This window comes from Bacillus rossius, chromosome 16 (assembly GCF_032445375.1).
Source record: "Bacillus rossius redtenbacheri isolate Brsri chromosome 16, Brsri_v3, whole genome shotgun sequence".
Lineage (NCBI taxonomy): Eukaryota > Metazoa > Arthropoda > Insecta > Phasmatodea > Bacillidae > Bacillus > Bacillus rossius.
In genome coordinates this window covers 24,354,679-24,371,816 of record NC_086343.1, presented here as the reverse complement: position 1 = coordinate 24,371,816, position 17,138 = coordinate 24,354,679, and the positions used below count along the sequence as shown (strand labels likewise).

The 17,138-nt window shown below is 33.3% G+C and overlaps 1 protein-coding gene across 6 annotated transcripts in view; it reads left to right on the top strand.

Annotated features, from left to right (window-relative positions):
- Positions 1-17,138, top strand: part of LOC134539820 (epidermal growth factor receptor substrate 15-like 1) — a 122,704-nt gene that overhangs the window by 1,738 nt on the left and 103,828 nt on the right. Inside the window, exon 1 of one of the 6 annotated variants that reach the window (XM_063382110.1) lies at positions 1,678-2,638. The exons of 3 other annotated variants lie outside the window; for them this stretch is intronic. In XM_063382110.1, coding sequence (XP_063238180.1) covers positions 2,585-2,638 — 54 coding nt within the window. In that variant the 5' untranslated portion in view covers positions 1,678-2,584. Of the gene's footprint in view, positions 1-1,677; positions 2,639-17,138 lie in introns of those variants that run through there. 2 more of the 6 variants (XM_063382111.1, XM_063382105.1) reach the window with 2 other exon arrangements.

Sequence of the window (17,138 nt, the reverse complement as noted above, 5' to 3'; positions counted from 1 at the left end):
ACTGAGCATTAAATATCCCTATAAGTTTTAGTTCATGTTCACCAGCAGGCAATACTTTTATTTACATATTTCCTTTGTGACTATTTGAATTATAAATTAAACCATTTATACTTTCAACAAATCTTATGCCAAATAGTAGAGGTCCGCACTAGAAACGACCTTCACCCATCTGTTAAATGGATGAAAAGTATTTTATATCAAATTTAATACATTAGAAAATATATCTCGAGTGGTTTGTCTAAAGAATTCCTGGCCAGACTATGATTAATTAAAAATTGAAAAATGACTTTATTAAATATTGCACTGATGAGTTTAACAAATAAATTTAATACCAACCGAAAGTATGAAGCCTATAGAATATACAAACGTTGGGTTGTCTATTTTTTTCTGGTATAACTACTGGGTTGGCAGGTATAAACAGGTAAATTGATAATAGTTATTTTCACCATTCTGTTTAATAAATAAATCTTATATCAAAATGAGCGCTATTTAATTGCGAATAAAATGATATAGGGTTGTCTGTAAAAGGTCTGGCCTGAATGACGGTTGTCGAGTTTTGAAAGGTGAAAATTTTATGCGTGTGGAAACTTGTGACAAAGACCTGTAAGGAATATTCAAGCAATATTTCTAAAGAAGTCTTGGGGTGGGGTTACAGTGGTCATGCCTCATGCTTTCCACCAGAGTTTGATTCTCGATTCCTGCTGGGGTCAAACCTAGATTATTCGCAATTGTTAAAGGTTGCGGATGTCTCGGTGGGATTTTCTCGGGGTATTCCTTGTTCCTGCCACTGATGCTACATCACTGCCTCCATCTTATAGTTTAAGTGATTGTTTTTTTGGTGAGAGTTTAATTCTTCATGTGTCTAATGTGCTCAATATTGACGGGACTTTAAAACGCAATACATTCTGTCACGTAAGGGGTATCTGCTTGTGGCACTGCTAAATCAGGATTGACAATTCTACATTTAGTGGCAGCCTTAATTTTTTCTTATTATAAATAGCAAATTAAAAAAATTAGAAACTGATATTTTTAATAATTTAATGGCTTCTTGTTTAGTTTGTTTTCTTTTAGCAAAAATTAAAACAGCGTACATTAATCAAAATGAAATTGTGTAGCATAGGAATCATTATGTGATCCATACATTAAAAACTTAAAAATTTTCAATTGCAGTTATTGAAAACTCATTTGGTATTTAGTAATTATTGTAAAACTGACACTTTCAGTCAGGAATATAAATTAAGTTAAACTGTAGCAAATCAAACAAAACCATAAAAAAAATTAATACAAATAACTACACATTAAAATAACATTTTATTATTTTGGCGAAATGTTTATTTGTTTATTACTGATTTGTTTGGATTATCAGAGAACATTTTAAGTGGGCTCAGAATTAAACTTTGTAATTAAAAATGATTATCAAACTCGTGTTACAGAAGTTTGGGTTTCTTTTCAGTGACAGTGATAACCTTTACCAGTCAAAATTATTGCAATTTAATGGGGAATTCAATTGTTTGGAGGGATTTTTAAATTTGGCATGAATTTTAAGTTGTTTCTCTTTGTGAACTATTGGTCCAAACATACTTTATAGGCTATATTTTTCCTTTTTTTTTTTTTTAACTGAAAAATTATAAGTTTACATGAACAAACAAAATATTTATAATTAAAAGCAGAATGATGTTTTATGTTTTGCAGATTTTGGTAGCATACCATTTTGTTCTCCTGAAGTTAAGTATGTATTAATTCTGTATTGGGTAATCCTGTCATCCAGTATATATTGATCCTGTGGTACACGATGCTTGTAATTTGAATTTAGTACATTGAAATATCCTGGATATAACAAAAACTCAAATATTACAATACAAACCAAATAATGGCAGGTCATTTAGAAATGTTTTCGTTCGTATAGTATATTTTATGATCATAATTCATTGTTATACCGCAAGTTTTTTTTGTTTAATGTCTTACAACATATTAAATAAAAGAGCAAGCATCATGTACCACAGGATCATGCTTTCAGGATCAAGGGATTAACTTGGATACGTGATGTAGAACTTTTACCATTATGCCTTTTAAAATCAGTCAAAAGTCTTAACTTGTTTTACTTTATCTCTTATTATAGGCCCTATGCTTTTTTAAAATAATTATTATTGAATACTGCAAATACCATTCACTTACCAACTTAAATGTTGATGGTAGTCCTTTCTATGAATAGGGTGTAAAATGTTAAATACGCAATGTGAACCATTTTACTTCTGTTGCTCATGCAAATAGTACAGTATTTTGTCTACTTTCATAGACTGTAATTTAAATTTAAAGGAAAACATTATTAAAATAAATAAAATTGATAATACCAGAACCAGAAAATAATGAAATTCTGTAATTAAAAACATTTTTCTAAGGAAAACCACACACATACCTTGAGTTCCGTCATGTTTGGTTGTGTGCGATGTAGGTGCCAGTGATAAGAAATGACCTTGGTTGATAACGTACAGTTGGATGGATGGCTATCTGTCCAAATAACCTGTGAGAGATATGTGTGGCGGAATGTCTTGGCGCTTGTAATGACTCCGTCGAAGTAGGCAGCATGTCAGGTGTTGCAAAAAGCCTGGCTCAAAGGAAGCGCGACTTCTGGCAATGGGTATTTGTATTTCTTTAGTCAAAATAATTTGTTGGTTTCAGTGCAGCCATGTTATATTTTTCAAAAGAATAATTTTAAGGCTATATATTAACTTGTGACTTTTACGAAAATGGTGGAAGTTGTTTTTGAAAATATTCAATTGTACCTGTAAGTTCAATATCAAAGCCTTTTTTTAGACAAAATTTTTGGTTAAAATAAGCATTTTGGTATTTATTTACATGCTGCAGTTATGAGTTACATCATTAATTACTTTCTGTTACCAGTTTTATGTTCGGTGAAGTTGTATGCTTATACAGCCATACATTCTTACGATTACACTCATAAACTTCACTGTCGCTGAACTGACCAAAGTTTGGTATAATTTGCCACACACCCAGGTATAACCTCAAATATGAAAACACTGCGTATAGAGTAATTTAAATCAGGCTGAAGGGTTTTGTGTGTACATTTCTGAGTTCAGCATTTAAGAGTTTGGTCTTTTAGGGTTTGCGACCATGATCATGGAACTACAGCATAATTAATACAAAGATAAAACTAGTTTTGGCTTCTGTGCACTGTGCTTAAGGTGGGACATCCGGGCACACGTTAGCAAGCTGTCGCAGTGTCTGAGCGACGTGGTGCGAGGGGAAGTGGAAAACCCGAACGCTTAGCTACCCCCACTACTAGCCGCCGGGGGTGGTGGACGGAGTCGCTGTTTGCCACCCCAAACCGGTTATTCTATCGGAGCGGGGGAAAGGGGGTTGCGAAGGAGGCCGTGTGGTATTTGGTATTTGGCGTGGACTCGCTCTTCCTCTGTCCCTTGAACATGCGGAGACGCGGAGTCGAGTCATCCCTTGTTCATAGGCCAGTGACCTTGAAAGCGCTGCGTCAATAAGCTGACCGTGGAGCGTTTACTTGCAAACTACTGGTAAACTGTCAGTGAGCATTTATCGTGTTTTGAAATAAATGTTTAATTAACATCGATAACAATTTTTATTTATTTAATTAATTATCTTGAAAACATTCTTTGCAGCTCATATTCGTGCAGACAAACGTTATTTGTTTAGGGTGATAAGTAAAGAGTATGATTTTCAATGCAACGCGCAAATCATTAGGTAAGTTAATAACAGAATCTCTGCCTTCATCGACTGTCGAGACCTCACTATTGAGGAGCCGTAAAACTCTCTCATCCTAACCAACTATTTAGTTGCTCCGATATCATCGCTAGGTATTTAATATACATAAAATAAAATTGATAAAATGAATGTGTAAACTGAAGTTAATGTCCAACTTGTAGGAAATAATCGTGTGAATACCTTAAACAATAATTACTTAAGCATTTGTATCAGCAACAAAACCAGTTGTTTTTACGTGCATTGTGGTAGGCAGAGTAGTAAACTGGCATTTTTGTACTGTATCGTAAGAGTACTTGTCGGCCGCGTCTGTTGTACTTATAAGCGGTAGGTTGTAGGCAGGCTTTGATCTGTACTCACCCTGAAACTGAATACAGATTTAAAGACGTGATTGACCATTAGATACAATTAAATGTAATCAACCAAACTACCTATTTTCATATTTATTTTCCTAATAAACTCACATAGATATCCTATCAATTTGGTTGGAAATATGTAGGCTATTGTGTGTACCTTGACACGAACCTACTTCTCAAAAGTTAGTTAAGTTCTGGTGCGGTAAGAATATTTTAGTGTTCGTCATTGTATTTCATGACAAAACATATCAAATTAAGTTGTTTCAGTAGGTAACAAAACATTTGACGTATACATGGAATCTGAAGAATCACGAACTGCAAACCATTCGATAAATAAGTTAGTAATAATGTTCACTCATATTGTAAACATGATTGCAAATGCAGTGTATCTCAAGCATAGGATCGTAGATATGAGGCTTGGCAAGTTCTTCAGAGGTTTAGAGAGCTGTTTGAGATAGGTAAAATACTGTTTCATTCATAATACGAAACAGAACTTTACATAACAATAACAGTGTAATTAAACGCTGTTAATTGTTATGATTAGTGCTCGTTTCAGCTAATTATAATATTTATTCATGTAATATAAAATCATATAATATAACATTTTTCAGACAAACAAATAAAAGTAACAAAAAACTATCTCAATGTAGCAACTAAATAGTTTATTTGGTATTGTACATATTAAAACTCACCTGCCTGCAAATTTGTGGACAGAAACGAAATCATTGTTAACATTAATTCTCACAGCATATATCAGTTCCTACTCTGTATTTTAAGATTAGTTGGTGTCGTGTTAAAACCGAAAATAATTTAACTTATACTTTTAATGACAATGAACCTAAAAAAATTCGACAGAAACGCTTCATTGGGTTCAGTTCTCAAAGAAAGTAAAGGAACACTGTAATAATTCCAATACAAATACATTCAAGGCGAATATATTACACTTGTACAGTTTTCGAGAAAACTTTAAAACACAAACAGTAGCCTATATTGTAAATTTCATTTTACTGTGTTCTTTCAAATCGGATTTTCCATAGTAGCAAATTTTTAAATGTCGATAACTATAACTATGTCAATGTAGGGTTAGGCCTAAATGATATAGGCTAATCGACAAATTGACAAATTTTGAATTCGTCATACATTTTTCATTCAATAATCAGTTAAAACCATGGTTTAATCTCATGAAAGAATATGACAATTTATTAAAACTAATTGGGAACAACATGACCAACAATAAATTTTCAATACCGTCTGCTATGAAATACCCCCAAAAAATGTGATAAAAAAAATATTGCAACTCGTAGTTACAAAATTCTGTTATATTAAACAATTAATGATTTTTCGTTTATACTATTATTTTTTTCTAAATATTACACGTCCTTTCCGAAAAATTAGAAAAATAATCTACATAAACCGTAATTTGTTGGAGCATAAATTCAATTAGTATATTAAGTCATCGTTTCAATACATATTTACAGCAAATAATACAAACACTGGAGAACTGTATAAAGTAATTCAGTTTGCACATTGCATTCATTTGAACACACATTTACAACATATAATTCAATTATCACAAACATGATTTTATAATTCACCTCATCATGTGCATTCGATTTCATTATATTCCACAAATATTAAGAACCATATAGGTAAATATAATGCGAGTAAGCACTAGAGAAAGTTTATAAAGTGTTTTCATTCGTAAATTTATTTTAATGATTCTGAAAAAAAAGTAACAAAGTAGTTGATTGATAAGTATGTGTACCTATATGAACATATAACAGTAACACCTAAACATATAACAGCACACCTAAAAATAAAACTTTTAAATTATTGCCTTTATTTATGAAAACCTGTCACTATGAAATATATCTCACCATAATCACAAATATAGTTTTTTTTTGTTTTGTTTTGTTTTAATGAACACACTGCTGATCCTGTGATGATCCTGAAATAGCTGGGCACTGATTCCCAAAATTCAGTATGTAATCAGAATTTCTTATTGGCATAGAAAGTCTGTATCTAGGCCCTAGGGTCAATTATCTCTGGTAATAGACTATCCATGTAAAACTTAACAAGTTTATCCTTCATTTCTTTATGCCAGTAATTGTCGTCCCTTTTTATCCTTTGATAATACATACCCTTCCTATTCCAGACAATGTATATGCAATAATTTATTTTTGTAATGTGTAGCTGTCCCTGCACTTGAAAGAAATTATCATGGTTTTTGTTTAGTACAATTTTTCCATCTTGACACGTAAATGATTAGATCTTTCCCTGAGCTATCGCATCTTCTCGATGTAAGTCTGCTGAAGAAAATGGGAATTTAACTTCCACTATACCATCATCATCTATGATACCGTTTGGAGAGGCTCCCAAAAATTCTAGTTGCTCGTCCACAAACAGACCACATGGACGAATAGATATTCCTAAAGAATTCTGCAAATCTTTTAGTGAAACTTTCTAGTTTTCTCGACCATGCATGATTGCTTCATTCCGTATTGATGTTCCGTACAGAATACTTTTCACATGCGAGTCATATTTCGTTGTTTTGCGGCGTTTACAAACTGACCACACTCCACTCCCACTTTGAAGTACTGTAATTTTTTCTAATTTTTTTCTTTGTTCATCACTTCTTCTCAGTGAATCAAGAAATAAAGAGCGTTCTTTCTCAAACTCTTGATCATCCATGTCTGGTCGTTGTGCATTTGGTCCATAAAAACTATCTTTGTCACAAAAACCCGAAAACAACTTCTTTGAGCATTTCTTGGACTACTTTGGATATTTCTTCTGCACGTTTCTTGAATGTATCTTTAAATCTGTTCTTCGTTTCCTTTTAAGTTGGACGTCTTTGCAGAAAAATTGAGGACTTCTGCCATACATTTGCTTGTGTATCGTGTAGTGAGCTGTTCCTGTGTTATGCTGTACTACTGCTCCAGCACATCTTGTTTGGTAACTATTTCCTCTACAAAAGTTGATTCTTTTCCCTCCAGTGTATTTGGAAATGGAAGAATTGTACTGTTCAGCAGCATTGTTGTCCATACAGTATAGCAAAGTACGAGTATTCCTGGCAAGGTGTTTTGCTGCCAACATAACTTTTTCAAACAGTCCAGTGCTTATCAAATCATTGATATTGGAGCTTTCTTCTGGTTTTGCAGCATCACAGAATAACCGCCGTTCTGCATAGTTTCTATGGCTCCCAAATACATGATTTGGCCCATTCAAAATATCCTTTCTTAGCTCGGAAATGCTTAGCTCAATATCATGTGTCATGGTCTTATTCCTGTATTCTGCAGCCTTCTTCACTGCCATTCGAAGTCGTGAAATAGAATTTCCAATTTTCTTCCTAAGACAAATAGGATAACGGCCTCCATCACTTGTTGCTGAAAAGTCTCTCAATTTATTACAATAATTCCTTAAAAGGTGGTACGAGCACTCAATTTTTTCTACAGTCAATGATTTGTAAAGTATTGCGTCTAGAATATTTTTATATACACTGCTGTCTCCATCTGCAGCAATTTTAGCGTATCTCACCGAATACATTTCCTCACTTGCAAGAAAACCTTCAAGAATGATAGCCGATTCCATGCTTGTTGATGTTTGGTGAACACCCCAGTTCCTACTACAAGCATGATCGGCAGCAGTTTCACCTTTCTTCTCTGCGCGATCGCAAATCGTGCAGTACTTGTTTTTCACCCCAATGAAGAGCACCTTCTTCGTGTAGTATCCAACAATAGCAGCCTACAAAAAAAGTTATAGTTGTCTATAAATATAACAAGAACAAACGACAAAAATATAAAGAAAAAGTTGTACGTTGCAAATTAACATTTCAATAATATTTGTACAGAAAACAGTTAAATAAAAAATAAAATAATGGCACGTTGTAAACTTTCAGTTCCTAATTTTAACAATTTGTATACAGTCAGTGATATAATACTGCAATGCTAATGTCATGTAAATCAACGAGAAGTACACAGGAAGTAATGATATAGCTGATGTGTAGTAAGATGTTAACTGCACCAAGAGACACGTAAAAACAGAAATATATATAAGCACATATATATAAGCATTTATATACAGGATGTTTCTTAAATAGGGGGACAAAGTCTGCATGCGTGTTTCTCACGAAAAAAAAAATAATAAGACGAAAACTTATCTTGCATTTTTCACTTTTCATAAAATGTTTCGTTCTAATTGTTAATTTTTTTCATTTATTACTAGGTGCCCAAGTTTTGTTAACGATCAAAAAGTGATGATGGGAATAGAATATGGCAACTTATGTTAACTTTTAAAAACTGCCTTCAACAGTAACACAAATGAGAAGAATTAGCTAGAGTAGGCTTAAGGTTTTATTTACAAGCAAACGTAGCAAAAATAATACTTAGAAGTGTGGACACGTGTATAAAAATTGTAATCTTTATGAAAAACTTAAATAACCCTTACAACTGTATTTTTAACTAGCTTTTACCCACTGCTTCGCTCGTGTTATGTCCTTAAGTATCTAAGATCATTGCAAAGAAAATAAAATAATATGGTAATTTTTTTTATTGCGTGACTGGAATCATCCGTATTTAAAAATTCTAACATCCGATTTAGCTTAAAAAACTGAAAACATGCTTTATTGAAATGTTTCACTATTACAAAAAAATTTAATCGTAACATGTTAAAAAGTTCAAAGTATTAACGTAGAATAAAAATAATTAATTAATTAATATTCTGTCCCAATTGTGTGATCCGAAGCCTCGTTCCATTACATAGTCGAGGAGCATCTAGATTTCGTATAAGCGTAACTTGTAGGCCTACATTTAGTTTCATTTGAAGTTTATGTGAGGGTACACCCGAAAGTTCAAGTGAATTAAAACACTCCGAAGGATATTAAGTGCTTTGTTCTGTATCCATGATTGTATCTATTGACAAATACTCCATTTCTCCTTGCACCTTTTAAAAAATATAAGTGTAGATTTTATTAACGATATAAATTTTTTGGCGCCAATATTGCTCTTGCGTACAACCACCGATCACTATTCAAATTTTTCTGCAAGTCCAGAAAACTTGAGTAATTATATCCACATCATTTTCACTTAATTACAAAATTCTCTTGAATGTAAATTATAACCTTCAGCATCAATGTCCAAACAACAATCACCGAAGAAAATAGACACCTAACCTCAAAAATTTAAAAAGTTTAAGTAATGCTTGGCGGTGACAGAAGAATAAAATTGAATAGTAAATTGACCGCCGGTATTATATTATTAAATTAGTGAATTATTTAATTTACTTATTGAAACACCAGATGGCGTTTATTATGATTCAAATTACTCAAACTCGCAGTCAGACGATAATACATACAAATATCAATTTTTTTGCCCTTAGGAAAAAAATATTTTTTTTTTTTAATAAAAAGTATCTAATGTTACTTCTAATACCTCCAAAAAATGTGTACAAAGTTTCATGATGATCGGTTAAGTAGTTTTCACGTGAAAGCGTAACAAACAAACTTACATTCACATTTATAATATTAGTAGGGATGTTTCATACTTTCCCACTGAATATATAAAACCGTAGTCTAATTACTGAGACGAATTAACGTAGGCCTAAGTCGTTCGGATTTCCACTAGTTCGTTTGTTTTCACAGTTGTACATTTGGGTCTACCATGAGCTCTGTTTGTTTCATCTGACAACCTGAAAAAATTGGAATAGCGATATATTTTTGCCGCTTGTAAAACTTGATACTTGCACGTTTATTTTACGTAACCGTATTATAGCTTACCTTCGTCTCTTGCAAGAATCCAGTAAATTCTAATGTGGCCTACGTTTTTTCCGTTTCGTCGACAGTTTTAATTGCCGTGTACGTTTAGTCGACCAACGACTATAAACTGTGGTCTTCCCTTTTAGAGATTCAGACATTTGTTTTCCGTCTATTTTCATTACCCGCACACTCAGTATTGAAAAACAAAGCACAGAATAGGAAAGCTGAAGAAAACTCTGTATGATCAAAATGAAACGGCCGCTTTGTGAATCACGAATCTAGGTAAAGGTGTGACAAGGTGAAGGTATAGTTTCCCTTCGAGCGGTTCCAGGAACGGAAGGAACGCGAACTTAACATACCAGCCAATTTATTACCCCCACAGAGCGCAGGAGGAGAATGAGCTCGCGGGTGGTGGGGGAAGCATCTTTAGAATGCGCTCTCTTCCGATAAAACCTGGAACTAAAAGTTAAATTTTACGTGCCTGTTTGTATCAAAACGGTTACTTAAACACATGCAATCACGAATATATTTTAAAACGTTATTTGAATTCCAATGAAGCTATGGTATCGAAAATCGAATTTTCGCTACTTGAAAATTTAACAAGTTTGATAATTTTTTATTATTTCTCTAATTGTGTAATATTAAAAATTCGACAATAGCTTTATTTTCCCCATCGTTGTCTTTGATAGGAAAAAATTCCGTTTTAATAGGATAATCCAGCTTTGAGCTAGAAGTCACGAAAGTCGTAAGATTTCTCCATATAAAATCCGTACGGATGTCCCACCTTAAATGCACTTATTTGTTCAGTGGTGTCTAGGCTAACAAACAAGTTTTCCGAACTTGCAGTGGTAAAATCTGGACTTCTAAGGAGAAAGTGCAAACTTCGGGTTGCCGATTTTGATGTCCCTTTTGCGAGAGTAAAGTAATTTCCAATAGTAGTCTTACCTTGTAAAGGAGAAAACCCAACTCTCGGTTATTCTCAAGAAGTAGCCAATCTAAATACGAAGCACAGCTGATATCCCCTCCCCTTAACATTACTTTCGGAACTGCTAAGGCAATGTGGGCCAGCTACTAGAGCGTCTGACTACCACGCTGGCGACTCAGGGTTGATACAAGTATGGATACTTTATTTTTCATTTTTAATAGATTTTCTATTGATTTTATGAAAATTAATGTTCGTTTATTGAAAATATAGAAAATTTTTTACTACAAACTTTTAGCGGCTAGGGTGAAGGTAATATTAAGAAAGCAAAATGCTGCTGTTAAATGCACAGCATAATTTATTTTTCAAACACATACCAAAGTGTGACAATATTTACACATTGCTATCACAGTCATTTGCTAAAGATTTGGTGTACACTTGTGAGTGATACTTATAAAAACATATGTTCTGTTCACACCATGCGCATTGAATAAATGTGACAGTGTTGCATTTATGGTAATTTTTTTAGCAAAGTCAGTGGAAAGCAGATTTGCTTAACATTTTAAAATGTAACTTGTGGTTCTATCAGTGTTATAGCATACAGTACAGACATATTTAAACATGTTAGTAGTTAACTTTGAAGCACTTAATTGGTGAAGAAGTAATGAATATATTTTGATGGCATCTTAACGCAATGCTATTTCCCTTTTTTTCTTGTATAGAGTAAGTGCATTGATGCACAGAAAACTTCGAGAAAATTTTGTTTTAAGTAACGTACAGGGGAAAATTACAGTGCTTAAAATTTCATACTGGTGGTACTAACTTAGGTAAGATGATTTTTTATTTCTTGTATTTTTAATAAATAAACATGAATTATCATGTAATCAATAAAAAATCAGTTAAAAATTAAAAACAAAGTATTCATGCTGGTACCGAAGCTGAATTGCCAGCGTTGTAGTCAGGTACCGTAACCACTGATTAGCGATTGAGTGCAAATTTACGGGGAGTATGTTGTTCCTTGTTTTTCGATCAGCGATTTATTGAGCACTATTGAGGCTTAAGTTTTGTCCTTTATAGGGTAGATTGCAACTGGGAAGTACTTCATTCTTGAAAGGGACGTCAAAAACCGTTACCCAAAGTTCGCGCCTTCTACTTATTAAATTTGAGAACAAGTATATTCCATGGCTTGTGCCGCAGGTTTTTTTTTTTATGTTAAATGATCCATACATCTTTTTCTGTGATGAAAACTGACTGTGAAATAAAAATAGGTTTTGAAGGAGGTTTCTAAATGTCAGAAAGTTGAAATGATTACTAGATTTATGCATATGAATGACATCAATATATTACAAAATACATCTTATGCAGCAAATTGTGCGAAAAAAATGAGCTTAAGATGTCAGGGTATAATTGAACTGCATTAGAAGCATGTGAGCTTGTTGGTCAAGTCTTACTCTACTAAATAGTTGTTACATTGTGTGTCCATAGCATGTTAACTAAAAAAAGGTGTGTTTCAACATTTGTTGTCTATCCTTGATACTGACAGGTGCAGGGTAAATAATGGCTTAAATTTTAGGATATCTTTTTTTTTTTGTTCATTTTTTTTTTCAGTTGATTTATTAAGTTGTTGTACCCTGCAGTAACAGTTTTCATGGCATAAAGGATTTTTGTGGTCTAACGGACTGTGATACAGGATTATTTTTAGTGTAGTCTGTGCTGGTTTGTCATCAACTGTGTTGGCTGCCATTCAGAAACTGTGCCACGCCCTCGGGCGCTTAGAATGCTTCATATACATACAAAAGGACTCTGCATGAATGGTGTTCACAGGCGTATTCACGGAACCGGGTACCGCCCTGCCTAGTTTTGTGAGTAGAACTAGGCGTGGCTGTTCATCTTACAGAGTAAATTAACTTTTAGTACGTACATTAACTTAACATGGATTTAAAGTTGCCTTCACTTGTAACCGGGGTTGGCCGATTTAAACCACGATGGTTTAAACTACTGTTTAAAAAATGGTTTAAACCAAGTGTGTTTAAAAATAATTCAAATGTATTTTTAAGTAGAATATCTTAATTATTGAAGATCTAATTTCACTCTAATAATAACAATACTTTGCTCATTAATGTATAATAATCAAGCTCTTATCATTAAAATTATCTGAATAAGTTGTAAATTATATGCAGCTAAATACTCATTTAAAATTTAAATAATTAGTAAATTATAGTCAAAAGTGTATGAAAATTTAATTAAATTTTAAAAAATCCTATTTTGTGGAAAATCCTTCACTGTACTGTAAATTCCCTTTCTGTGGGAAACACCCATTCTGTGGAGAATCCTCTTACCTGTGGGAAAATACCGCTAAATATCTTACGTCGCGGCTTTTCTACAAAGTAAAAATAAAAATATTAAAATACCATTTTCCTACACTAGAGATGTTCCTGTATTTACATTGAAAACAGCGTTAATAAATTCCTACTAGTTTCTGAGAAATCCCATTTTTTAGCTCACATGTCAATATCAGTGCATTGCTGCTGCTGCTGTTGCCATTAATTGTTTACCCATGTTAGTTGTGTGTTTGTTAACCTCAAATATTGTGAATGGTTGATTAGGTAAGGCTAGCTACATTAAACATACTTTCAAACATTGAGTTAGTATAGATACATTAAAAATACTTCTTATGGTTGCTTAAGAATTAAGAATTTAAGATGTAGCCTGACCTAACCAACTGTTCATATGAATTAACAGAATTTTTAATGTATCAATACTAACCCAACCATCCATCCACAATATTTTAAAGTATTTTTAATGTTGCTAACTTAAAGTAACAAGATTTTACAGTATTTTTTAATGTATTAATTTAATGCAGCTTTTTGAACATACTCCATTGCATTTTCGCACTGAGTCTGATGATGGAAACAGATGTCAGTTCCTGAAACATCGCAACTGTAGTCATTGGAAATCTTCTGTGTTCGTCAGTGCTATTATCGTTGTGTTGTTCATAGTACTTGTTTATCTTCATCGCTGTTTATATGTTTGCTGCGTTGTCCAGGTTTGTTGTCTGCCTGCATTTAATCTGTCTCATCGTTGTTAGCCCACTGTTCATCTGTGTTGTTATATTATTTTTTGCATGACTAAGTTCCTTCAACAGAATTTTTGTGCTGTATGATATTTATATGTTGAACATTATTTGTCCGTGCTGTCATTGTTGTGTTGTTCTTAATACTTGTTTAGTTTCATTGTTGGTTCCATTTGTCCGACATCAGCTGATTCAGTCTTGTTTTCTGTGAATTTTTTATCTATATATATATATATATTTTTTTTTTCTTTTTTTTTCGGAATTTTTCTGTGACAAAAAGTGCAAAACTTCAATGGCGTATGTCCAAAAAACTGCATTATATCAAAATTCCCCATTACATGAATCATTTAAAGAATGTATTTTTGATGTAGATATACTAACCCAACCAACCATCTACAATATTTTTAAGTTAACGGCAGGCAGCGGCAATGCACCAGTATTGAAATGTGAGCTAAAAACTGGGATTTCTCAGAAACTAGTAGGAATTTATTAATGCTGTTTTCGGTGTGTATACAGGAATGTCTCTAGTATTGGAAAATGGTATTTTCATAATTTTATTTTTCCTTTGCGGGAAAGCCACCGCGCAAGATATTTACTGATACTCTTTCTGTGGTTAAGTCCCGGTCAGGTGTGCAGATTTGCTGGACTTCAGTTCTTTGATGTTATAAGTTTTCTGGTTCAAAATGAGTGGCAGAAAGTGGGATGTTGTATGGCCATAATAATTAAATAATTAATATATTAAATATAAACCAGGTTTTTTTTTTTTTTACTTTTTTCCTCAACCCTGCTTGTAACTAACAATGTAATAATTTTTTTTCTATGGACTATAGTACTATTATGGCCTAAAATTAAAATTTAAGAAATCAAAAATACTTTTATAGAAACTATACAGGATGAGTTCAAATTGCACTGATATCCTTGGGCTGCAGATTCATCACAACAAAAAAAAAGTTGGAAACTTCTATATGACTTATGGTCTACATTAGTTCCCAAGGCTGGTATATGTCTTTGAAGGTTGATCTGAACACTTTTACTGTAAAGAATAAACTATTTAAAACGGAACCCTCTGTGTTTGGATTGTGTTTAATTGAACGAAGTTCTACAACCACCGTAAATTTTGTCGCTGTAGCAAAATTATTTCATTCAAATAATTGGGGGTTGTAGCACGTCACAAAAATATGTGGAAAATTAAGGTGTTCGTTCCTCCCAGTCATTTCAATAACATAATTTTGCTCCAGCGAAAAAATTTGCGTTGGTTGAAGAACTTCATTCAATTAAACACATTTTCCAGACGCTAGGTATTCTTTGTTATTTACAATAAAAATGTTGTTCAGCTCCATTTTCAAAGACTTATACCAACCAGTCTTGGGGAGAACATCGTGCAGACTTTACAACTTATTTTGTCGTGATGAACATGTAGCCGAAGTTTGTCTGTTGAATTGAGACTTAGTCTGTGTATGTATGTAATAATTAAATAACCCATTGCCATAGTAAATTTATTTTATTTTTCCTCCCCTTACTTAGCAGAAATGTGATTGCAGTTGGTGATCTTTAATCCATCGTTTTTCTGTTCCGCACATGCCGTAATCCACCATCCATCAAGCTGCTTGTCCGTGTTCAGATTTTTTGGCATGGATTCGGCCAAATTTTTGACCTAGAACACCAGGTTGCCACTGCGCTGCCCCCGCTTTTAGTTCGCTCAGAGCTTTTAAAAAAATTGTCTTGCCACAGAGGGGCTTTTGACTATTTGTTTCAAGGCTCGGTCCCACCCGCCATATTGATTATTTTTTTTTTTTTTTTTGTATTTTCTTCATTTGCTGTTTCTAAAATTTTAACTCTATACCTTCCTTGCATTTGTCATTCTGTCACAAATATTTTCAACAGATATTGACATGGGGTTATATCATGGGTGTAAAAAGGTTCTCAAGTGTTGATAATTACAAAGAATTGCGCACCTTTTTACACCCATGGTATGGCACTTGGTGAGTGTCTGTTGAAAATATTTGTGGTAGAACAACAAATGCAATTGAGGTATAGAGTAGAAATGGCCCATACACAAAATTTATGATGAAAATACTAGAAATTCAACGTGGGGTGTGAGACAGAATTTAAATTTAAAGTATCTATATTAATTTTTCATTTGTATTCCAGTCACATCTATATTGACATTCAATGATTTCGGTAAAATTGCTAATCTGGCGTGGCTGTGGTCTCCCGTGTACTGGAGTGAAGAGCCTTCAATTGTTAATTGACAGATCACTGTTTTTTATTTACGCTTTCAGCCTAATTAAGTAGGCTACCGTAAATTGCCCCTGCTAAATTTAAAAAAAAAATGGCCATACACTATTGCTTGTTTTCACTGTATGTCATAAGAGAAACCACAATAATTAACAAGAAGGATTAAAACACCTAAAACACAGAAAGCAGTCCAAAATCAACTGATGTCAAATGTTAAACACATAGACAGTTCAGAGAGTTGCTTGGAAAGAATTATTCAGAAAAAATAATCACAGCACAGACCAACAGTTGGCTGATGACGAGGAGACGGTTGCAACAAGAACAGAAAGTGCAGATGACAATCTTGAATCTCACAACTACAAACAGACTGACCCAACGATGATACAAAACATCATCTGGACAACACAAGATAAACATTTACTGCCTTTTTTTGGGAACTGACATCTGCTCCTGTCATCAGGCACAAACAGGTTCTTTGTGAATGAAAACTAGCAATGGCACATGTCCATGGAAATTATTTAAATCACTCTTCCCCATCACCCCTGATAAAGTTTAGCTTCCCAGTATTCCACAGTAAACAACTTGCCAAAGAATTATTCTAAAGGTGTAAAGTAACCTGTATGCTGTTTCTTTCCTGTTAAAATGCTATAAAAGTTACGAAGGGGGGTGTAAAACATTGTAATTTTTTTTTTCTTAAATATTTGCTTGAAGTGCTAAAAAAAACTTTCCCATAGCTTTGTAGCTGGTGGCAGACACAAATACTTATTTGATATATTCTGTAGGGATAAATAATTTAGTTCCTGTGAACTACACAGTTTTAGTGTCTAAATTTCACTTCCTCAAATTTTTTCCTTGAATCTTATTCTTTGAATATCAAATATTTGGAATACTAAAGATGTGATGGTATTTGAGGATTTAGTGGACGCATCCCTATTTATTTTATTTGCTAGAAGTTTGTTATGCCTTTTAACTGTTTGTTTTAGTGTTCTAAACTACGAGCTGCTAACCATGTGATTCTGAACCATCAATTAACATGGATGTGTTTTTGTG